The sequence below is a fragment of the Formica exsecta genome, unplaced genomic scaffold (genome assembly GCF_003651465.1).
Source record: "Formica exsecta isolate Colony F162 unplaced genomic scaffold, ASM365146v1 scaffold2, whole genome shotgun sequence".
Classification (NCBI taxonomy): Eukaryota; Metazoa; Arthropoda; class Insecta; order Hymenoptera; family Formicidae; genus Formica; species Formica exsecta.
The window spans coordinates 1,023,657-1,033,111 of record NW_021849297.1 but is presented as its reverse complement, the minus strand read 5'-3'; the positions used below and the strand labels follow the sequence as shown (position 1 = coordinate 1,033,111).

General features: G+C 35.6%; 4 protein-coding genes across 6 annotated transcripts in view; 3 read left to right on the top strand and 1 right to left on the bottom strand.

Annotated features, from left to right (window-relative positions):
* LOC115234337 overlaps window positions 1–9,455 on the bottom strand; it is a 108,720-nt gene that overhangs the window by 77,295 nt on the left and 21,970 nt on the right. The gene's annotated exons all lie outside the window — the stretch shown is intronic.
* Window positions 448–9,455, top strand: part of LOC115234336 — a 64,457-nt gene continuing 55,449 nt past the window's right edge. For both annotated transcript variants that reach the window (XM_029805346.1, XM_029805345.1), the window contains exon 1: window positions 448–797. The gene's annotated coding sequence lies outside the window, so the exon portion shown is untranslated. The remainder of the gene's footprint in view (window positions 798–9,455) is intronic.
* On the top strand, window positions 3,597–4,814 carry LOC115234494 (vicilin-like seed storage protein At2g18540). The gene has a single exon (XM_029805627.1). It carries the CDS (start codon window positions 3,597–3,599, stop codon window positions 4,812–4,814), a length of 1,218 nt encoding a protein of 405 aa, XP_029661487.1.
* On the top strand, window positions 6,131–7,171 carry LOC115234493 (calponin homology domain-containing protein DDB_G0272472-like). Its single transcript, XM_029805626.1, has one exon. It carries the CDS (start codon window positions 6,131–6,133, stop codon window positions 7,169–7,171), a length of 1,041 nt encoding a protein of 346 aa, XP_029661486.1.

The window sequence follows — 9,455 nt, the reverse complement described above, 5'->3', positions numbered from 1 at the left end:
AAATAAATAAAATATTAAATAAATTTCATATAAATTCTAAAGATATATATCTATTCTAATAATATATCCTGACGTTGCAATTTCGTTACAACCTTTTATGCCTATGGACGTCTAATGAACGAACAATTAATCATCCCGGCTACGTGCTACGTGTATCTCACCAATTATAGACGAATCAATCTTGGATATCCGAATTCAATTATTTAGTAATGTGTCTCGCGTATAGCACGCCGCGATTATGAAATCAAATCGAATACATTTCGATAGTCAATCTCCTCGCTCCTTCACGCATATAACAGGCATCTCCCATTAATCGGCACCTCTCCTCGCACATCCATTCCCAGGGCCGTAGAAACTTACCCGGCCGGTTCCCGCGGGGCCCCATCGGCGAGATGGGGTTTAAAGGGGCCGACAGCGGCAAATAGCAAGAGAGCTTCGGCTCGCGTGTGCTGCGACGCGGAAAGCCGGTTAGTCGGTCTCAATCCGCCGTGGCGTTCGTATTAACCCGGACTGCGGCTCCGAGCAACGAAGCTCTGATTCGATTCGGACTGGCCGCTAAAAACTGATTTAAAAAAAAAAAGAAAATTCGATTCGAAACAACGCGGGCTCGTCGCGCGTCCATCCGTCACGATATCATCGATCCGGTGCGAATTGCCGAGCGGAAAATTCTTTTGTTTCTCGAGTGTGCAATCTCTTTCTCTCTCTGTTTCCCCCAGTGTTGCATACATATTGGTGTCACGGTGCACGTGGCTGCAATTCGTATTCGAGTTCGGTATACCCGGACCTGCGCAGAGAAGGTACGTCTATCTTGTTTTGGTTACTAATTTGTCGACAGCGCACGCGTCCTCGTACGTTCGGGGTCAATCGCTGTTTACTCGGTTCATTGAAAGGGCATGACTTGGGATAAACATTGATTAATTATGAAAGATTTCTCTTTCAGTATAGCCCCGGTATGTGTGTATGTGTGATTGAGGATTCTACACGATATATTTCGCACATTTTAATTGTTATTTTTTTCAAAAAATTTTCTGAGAAATATATATCAAATGAAATATACTTATGAATGAGATGCGTACGTGATATATTAAATAAAAAAAATAATTCCTTAAAATTTGAAGAAAAATTGTTATTTGAAACGATTGATTTGAAATTTGTCGATTGCTTCAAGTTCTGATTTGCTATAGAATATTGAACTCATCTTTTCTCTTTTTTTAATACAAATTTTTATGACGGTCGCCAAAGATTTCTTTGATGCGAAGAAAATATGCATCAATAATCTTTTTAAATGTATTGGAAATGATTATTATTAAATTTACAAAATTGAAATGGCCGTAGTAATCTGGAGTCCACTCCATAAAATTTCTTACGTGTACATAACGTAATGCTACACTAGACTTATTCATCAAGCAAGCACGATACCGCGCCTATTAATAATGTCTACATACATTTCAACGGTCGGCGGCAATTATAATCGTTGCTCATATAAAATAAAACGGTTCGTTGAGCAAGAACCGAGCTATTAGAGCAAATAAGTGGCCTGTTTTGAATCGCCGAAGAATATTATTACTCAGGTTCGGCATTCTATTATATTATACCGAAGATGCTAATACTTCTTAAACATTATGCACTTACTTTGTTTTACACGCTTGTAACTATACTTTATAAAGTACCTTGTTTTTCCTAAAAGTTTCCTCTCTATATTAAAAATTATGTTTTCTCGTTCAAACTTTTAAAAAATATTTTCTAAAGCAGTTTGCCAATTTTTCTTATTACAATGTTTTGTAATTTTAACGAAGTTATTTTTAATAGTTTTAATTGTAAATCGTTTGATTTATTCGAAATAACATTTTATTGCATTTATAGAATTTTATGTTACGTTTTCTTACTTCTATGTACAATATAATATTATTAAAATTATTAAAATAAGAAAAATATTTCTGAATTCTATCAAGTTATCAACACAGTATTATTAAGAAATTTTGATTTTAATAATATACTTTAAGATGTGGATACTTTAATAAACTGCGGTTCCATACTCAAATCGGCAGCTGCTTTCAGCAGAACAAGGGGCACGTAATTGTGGAACGCATATGTCAAAGTCAGAAGGACAAAGTGCTGATTCAATCTAGTATCTTTTGAGGAAATTCGAACGATGATTTGTGAATTATTTCGTCACGTTCCAAATTGATTCCTTTGCATGTAACATGTTTCAGTTATATAATATGTATTCTAAAAGAAAATAGATTTTTTGTTCATCGTCTTGTAATATGCATCACATTTAACAAATTATTTACGTATTAATTTGTACATTATGTTAAAGATGCACTAATAGTATTAAATGTACAACGTGATAGCATATTATGATTACATTTGTTTCACTGTCGATTTCTTATTTCTCGATCATTAATAGAAGCATTGATTACTTTATGATTAATTAATTTATTTTATTGATATCCACTTACTCGCGCGTCTTGCGTCTTGATACTTGATTGCTATTTATTCGTTGAATCTTACGATATAGTTATTACAGTAAAGAACACATGATTATTTCCCGTAAACACACTTGATTAACGAAGCATGATTCTAAGTAGGTTCAAGGCTTATCCACATATTGAAGTCGAGATTTAACGATAGTTTTCGTTTTCGTTACTATCAACAATGGAATTATTACCGGAAAATATAACGGTACTTTAGCCCACTTCTCCCGTTAAATTTAGATTAACCTAATTCACCGTGTGAAAATTCCCAAGACGCATTTAAGTCCCGCAAGGAAAAAAACGGAAGGAAGGAAAGGGAAAAAAAGAGGTAGTCAATATAAAGGCTATCTTACCGTATCGTCAATCTGATATTAATGCGACTCATAAGCATTAGTTTCGCGTCATGCAAAATACAAATGCGATTCGTAGCATAATATGCTCATCACGAAAAAGAAAACTTTTCGTGAGCCAAATGTCTCTTTCTCACCGCGACATGTTTCCCAGCGAGTTATGCAATGTTGAATCCGACGATGCGTTAATTAATTAATTAGCGCGTCGCTGTATCTTTTCGCTGTATCTTTTCATATGAAAAATGAATAGAAAGCACGTACAACAAAATACAGAATATAATATAATTTTTAACGACCATAAAACTCGACAAAAACAAATTTGTTAGTTACTCTTTATGTATTTCAATTTATAAAAAATTAGAATATATATATATACTTAATGGTAATGTAAGAAGAAATAATAAATTAATTGAAAATAAAAGTTACATAAAATCGTAACAAAGTCAATCTATACATATCGAATGTATTAAATATGTTTTTTAATCTAAAATGTGTGTGTTTTTATTCGAAAGAGTAAAAATTTTCAAAGATTTTATAACTATTTGTTGCTTCCGCATGTAAGTGTATTTACTCTTTATGAGACTATATGAACTAGCGTAACCCTTACAGGCGAAACCGGAAGATTATGACCAGCTCCCAGCACGTTAAAACACATCTCACCTAACCGATCTGCTGACGTCTAATTCCACGGTTCTTTATCAAACGCACGCATTCTCCAGGCATCTCAATATTCTTCATAAGAAAGACAAGAAATATAAAAATAACGATTATGGAACTCTTGAATAACGAAAGCGCTTTGTACGTTGCAAAGTTTCGTCGCGGTTGCCGCAATCGCGAGTCGCATGACGCGGTCGCGGAGTTGGCGGCGGAATTGCGGCGTGCCTACATGGTGAAGGGACTGCAGGCTCAACTCGAGGAGAAACAGGCTCGCAAATACATCGAACTCATGCGAGAAGGCGAGAGCGCCAAATTGGCTCGCGAACAACAGCGGGAGATATTGGAGGAGGATCTCCAGCGGCAGTCGGAGATCCTGCGAAAATGTGAGAAGTACAGGCAGCAGCTGGACGAACAGCTGACGCGGAAAGAGAAAGAGAAAAGAGTTCTCGTGGAGGAAGCTCGCGAATACAGGAAGTATCTGGAAGAAGTGGATCGAGTACAGGAGGAACAGGAACTCTCGAGAGCACTGGAGAAGAAATGCGAGCTCGTGGAGAAAGCAAGACAAGAGAGACTGATCCTCGAAGAAATGAAGAAAATTCATCGGCAAAAGGAGCGCGAGGCGGAAGAGAAGAAGCGGCGGGAGGATCTAGAATATTTGAAGGAGATTGAAGAGAGATCAAAGGAGATGGACAGACTCAGACAGGAGCAGATAGAGAGGCGCGAACGTGTCCTGTTGGAAACGACGAGGATAATGCTGGACGCTCAGGCTCGAAAACGAGAGAAGGAGGAACGCCTGATTGATCTCGTAGCTGAGGAGATTAGGTGCGAGCTCATAATCAAAGAGATGGAGGAGGCGATGCGCAGGAGAAAGATGCGGCAAGAACTGGCAGCTAGTTTACGGGAACAGATAGTCTTTACGGAGCAATGTAAGCAGCGTTTCGTGGAGGAGGATAGAGCATGGGCCGAACAAGTCATGAGGAAGATTATGGAAGACGAGAAGATGGCGAGGTTCACGGCGGAGGCGAAAAAGAGAATGAAAATACAGCACCGAAAGGACCTGGAGAATTTGATTGCGCACCGCCGCAAGATTCGCGAAGAGGAAATTGCTAAGATTGAGGAAATCGCTAAAGAGCAACGGAGGTTGGAACTGGCTGAGGTGGAACGCGCAAAGGAGGAAAGAAAACGCTTATTGACGATACACGCGACTAATATCGCGAACTTTATGAATAGAGCAATTCTCACGACCGAGGAACGACAAATCCTTGCCGAATTGACAAAGGAAAGTCAAGAGACTGGAAATATCAATGACGATGTGTTGACGAAGACATAAAAAGTTAAATAAAATGATAAAGACTTGAAACAAGAAAAGTTTTAATTTTTGAGATGTTCGTAAATGTAACGAGTATTTGACAACAAGAGATGCATTTGAAAAATGAAAAATTGAATGGAATAGAAGTATCAATCAGAAGAGGTCAATGAGATAATGATGGAAAAAAGTTATGGAAATAACACAGCTATTTTGAACTCGTCGAATTTATTAATAACTATAAGAGTTAAGAAACAGTTATGAAGTGCAAGAATTAAAATGAAGATATAACATTAAAGAAGAAAAAATGCAATGTGTTAGTCAGATAAAAAGAAAATATTTTTGGAAAAACAAAAGTAGAGAGAGAGAGAAATAATCGAAAGAATAAAGCATCAAAAGAAAGTGACCGATTAGGAGAAAAGTGAAATTGATGATGACAACAATATTAAAGTTGAACAAGAATCGTGTTGTAAGTCTATTAATAAGAGTAATTTTATAACACAAATAAGACAATAAAATACGCGTTTTATTATTTGCTTTTGAGGATAAGGAAGGGAATTTTATCGACAATACTATTAATAATTTTTAAATAACAAGTGTTTGAGAAAAAAAAAATTAAACGATGGTACACGCAACTAATATTGCGAGCTTTGCGAATGGAGTAGTTAGTAAAAGAAACAAATAAAAGATGGCAATCAATGATTGCATATGACATGTAATATTATTGATATATTTTTAATAAAAAAGCTCTAATTATTGAGATAGAATACCGACTGCTCATTGAAATACCGTTAAATTATGCGATGTCAAGAACCGTTAAAGTGATCGTTTCAATCGTGAGACACGAATGAGGGAAACAGTTCTATATCTTGGTAGAGCCAGAGGGAAACATAAAGGATATTGGAAGGAAGCCAACTTTGAAGGAAGATAATAACAGAAATCTCCTAGAACGGTATCGAAGATAAGACATAGCAAATTAACGATCATTTATACAAACACAAAGAAATTCTATAAAATAATATCTGTAAAAAATTAAACATTAATAGTAGTAATCATATGTAGATCTGTATAATGTTTATATTAAAATATTAGTATTGTAGAGAGATTTACGCATTATATTTGATGATAACAATAAAAATACATATATATGTAAAGTTAATTTGAAAATAATAAGATATTTATAAAATATTAATGCAAACTAAAGAGCATCACTGAAAGTTAAAATTCTTTTAATTTTTTTATTTAACGAATTTTGTAGCGATACATATCATAATACAAAAAAAGTTATAGATTAACAGGCTCAACTCGAGGAGAAACAGGCTCGCAAATACATCGAACTCATGCGAGAAGGCGAGAGCGCCAAATTGGCTCGCGAACAACAGCGGGAGATATTGGAGGAGGATCTCCAGCGGCAGTCGGAGATCCTGCGAAAATGTGAGAAGTACAGGCAGCAGCTGGACGAACAGCTGACGCGGAAAGAGAAAGAGAAAAGAGTTCTCGTGGAGGAAGCTCGCGAATACAGGAAGTATCTGGAAGAAGTGGATCGAGTACAGGAGGAACAGGAACTCTCGAGAGCACTGGAGAAGAAATGCGAGCTCGTGGAGAAAGCAAGACAAGAGAGACTGATCCTCGAAGAAATGAAGAAAATTCATCGGCAAAAGGAGCGCGAGGCGGAAGAGAAGAAGCGGCGGGAGGATCTAGAATATTTGAAGGAGATTGAAGAGAGATCAAAGGAGATGGACAGACTCAGACAGGAGCAGATAGAGAGGCGCGAACGTGTCCTGTTGGAAACGACGAGGATAATGCTGGACGCTCAGGCTCGAAAACGAGAGAAGGAGGAACGCCTGATTGATCTCGTAGCTGAGGAGATTAGGTGCGAGCTCATAATCAAAGAGATGGAGGAGGCGATGCGCAGGAGAAAGATGCGGCAAGAACTGGCAGCTAGTTTACGGGAACAGATAGTCTTTACGGAGCAATGTAAGCAGCGTTTCGTGGAGGAGGATAGAGCATGGGCCGAACAAGTCATGAGGAAGATTATGGAAGACGAGAAGATGGCGAGGTTCACGGCGGAGGCGAAAAAGAGAATGAAAATACAGCACCGAAAGGACCTGGAGAATTTGATTGCGCACCGCCGCAAGATTCGCGAAGAGGAAATTGCTAAGATTGAGGAAATCGCTAAAGAGCAACGGAGGTTGGAACTGGCTGAGGTGGAACGCGCAAAGGAGGAAAGAAAACGCTTATTGACGATACACGCGACTAATATCGCGAACTTTATGAATAGAGCAATTCTCACGACCGAGGAACGACAAATCCTTGCCGAATTGACAAAGGAAAGTCAAGAGACTGGAAATATCAATGACGATGTGTTGACGAAGACATAAAAAGTTAAATAAAATGATAAAGACTTGAAACAAGAAAAGTTTTAATTTTTGAGATGTTCGTAAATGTAACGAGTATTTGACAACAAGAGATGCATTTGAAAAATGAAAAATTGAATGGAATAGAAGTATCAATCAGAAGAGGTCAATGAGATAATGATGGAAAAAAGTTATGGAAATAACACAGCTATTTTGAACTCGTCGAATTTATTAATAACTATAAGAGTTAAGAAACAGTTATGAAGTGCAAGAATTAAAATGAAGATATAACATTAAAGAAGAAAAAATGCAATGTGTTAGTCAGATAAAAAGAAAATATTTTTGGAAAAACAAAAGTAGAGAGAGAGAGAAATAATCGAAAGAATAAAGCATCAAAAGAAAGTGACCGATTAGGAGAAAAGTGAAATTGATGATGACAACAATATTAAAGTTGAACAAGAATCGTGTTGTAAGTCTATTAATAAGAGTAATTTTATAACACAAATAAGACAATAAAATACGCGTTTTATTATTTGCTTTTGAGGATAAGGAAGGGAATTTTATCGACAATACTATTAATAATTTTTAAATAACAAGTGTTTGAGAAAAAAAAAATTAAACGATGGTACACGCAACTAATATTGCGAGCTTTGCGAATGGAGTAGTTAGTAAAAGAAACAAATAAAAGATGGCAATCAATGATTGCATATGACATGTAATATTATTGATATATTTTTAATAAAAAAGCTCTAATTATTGAGATAGAATACCGACTGCTCATTGAAATACCGTTAAATTATGCGATGTCAAGAACCGTTAAAGTGATCGTTTCAATCGTGAGACACGAATGAGGGAAACAGTTCTATATCTTGGTAGAGCCAGAGGGAAACATAAAGGATATTGGAAGGAAGCCAACTTTGAAGGAAGATAATAACAGAAATCTCCTAGAACGGTATCGAAGATAAGACATAGCAAATTAACGATCATTTATACAAACACAAAGAAATTCTATAAAATAATATCTGTAAAAAATTAAACATTAATAGTAGTAATCATATGTAGATCTGTATAATGTTTATATTAAAATATTAGTATTGTAGAGAGATTTACGCATTATATTTGATGATAACAATAAAAATACATATATATGTAAAGTTAATTTGAAAATAATAAGATATTTATAAAATATTAATGCAAACTAAAGAGCATCACTGAAAGTTAAAATTCTTTTAATTTTTTTATTTAACGAATTTTGTAGCGATACATATCATAATACAAAAAAAGTTATAGATGAAAAAATGAAAAGTAAAGAAAACTCGAAATTAACATTTGGTTTAGCCCTTTCCTCTTTCTCCACAGAGAAATAGTATTGTAGTTTTTGCTAGAAAATATATCTAAAAATTAGATTTCAGACGAGCATGATAGGCAACAATTGAAAGAAGCGGAAATTATTTCGTCGAACAGGATGAGGCCTCCCGTAAGAAGGTCAGAAGGGAAACCGCGAAGGGTGAGAGAAATAGCCGGAAATTGTGGCGCAAGTTAAAAACCCAACGAACGTTCAATGCCGTAGGTCTTACGCATATTTATGAGTTAACTATGTCGCGACGTTTGCTGAATCGAGTTTGTCTGAAAAAAAAGTGAGTTAATATAAAAATTTAAAAAAAATTATTGTCTTAACTAAAAGGGAAAACAGTTTAATTATATATCACATGCGCACGTGACTTTATTTACTACATGATGCAAAGAGTTATCGCTCGTCTTTTAATTAAATCACAAATTATCATCTTGATGCAACAACTTCCAACACATTCGAATCTCTTTAACCCTCATAAAGTTACATCGCCAAATGACTCGCGCGAGTGTAGAAGAGTTGAGCCTGATATATGTGGTAATATATTCTAATGTATTAAAATTATATACAAACTATATCTTGATCTTGATACTTGATTTTTCCTGTTATCGAAACCTTAAATTATTGTTAGCATAGTATACAATATCGCAAGGCAATGTGGCTTACGCTTGTGTGGTAACATGACTGCCATAAATTACGTATAATGTTCTCTTAATACCCTTCATCTCCTGCTAGATATTAATCAAGGCGTCAGATAAGATTGTAATGGCCACTAAGAATTACGTGTCTTGGCAATGTATAAAAGTTAAGCATCGGGAAAACATTGTAGATGTAATTATTAGACCTAAAGAAAATTGGATACACACTCACCTAATTGCAGTATAATATTAAATCCATATATCCAAGAAGAGAGAAATGAATATCATTAAAAAAAAAATTATTGTAATTATATATTTA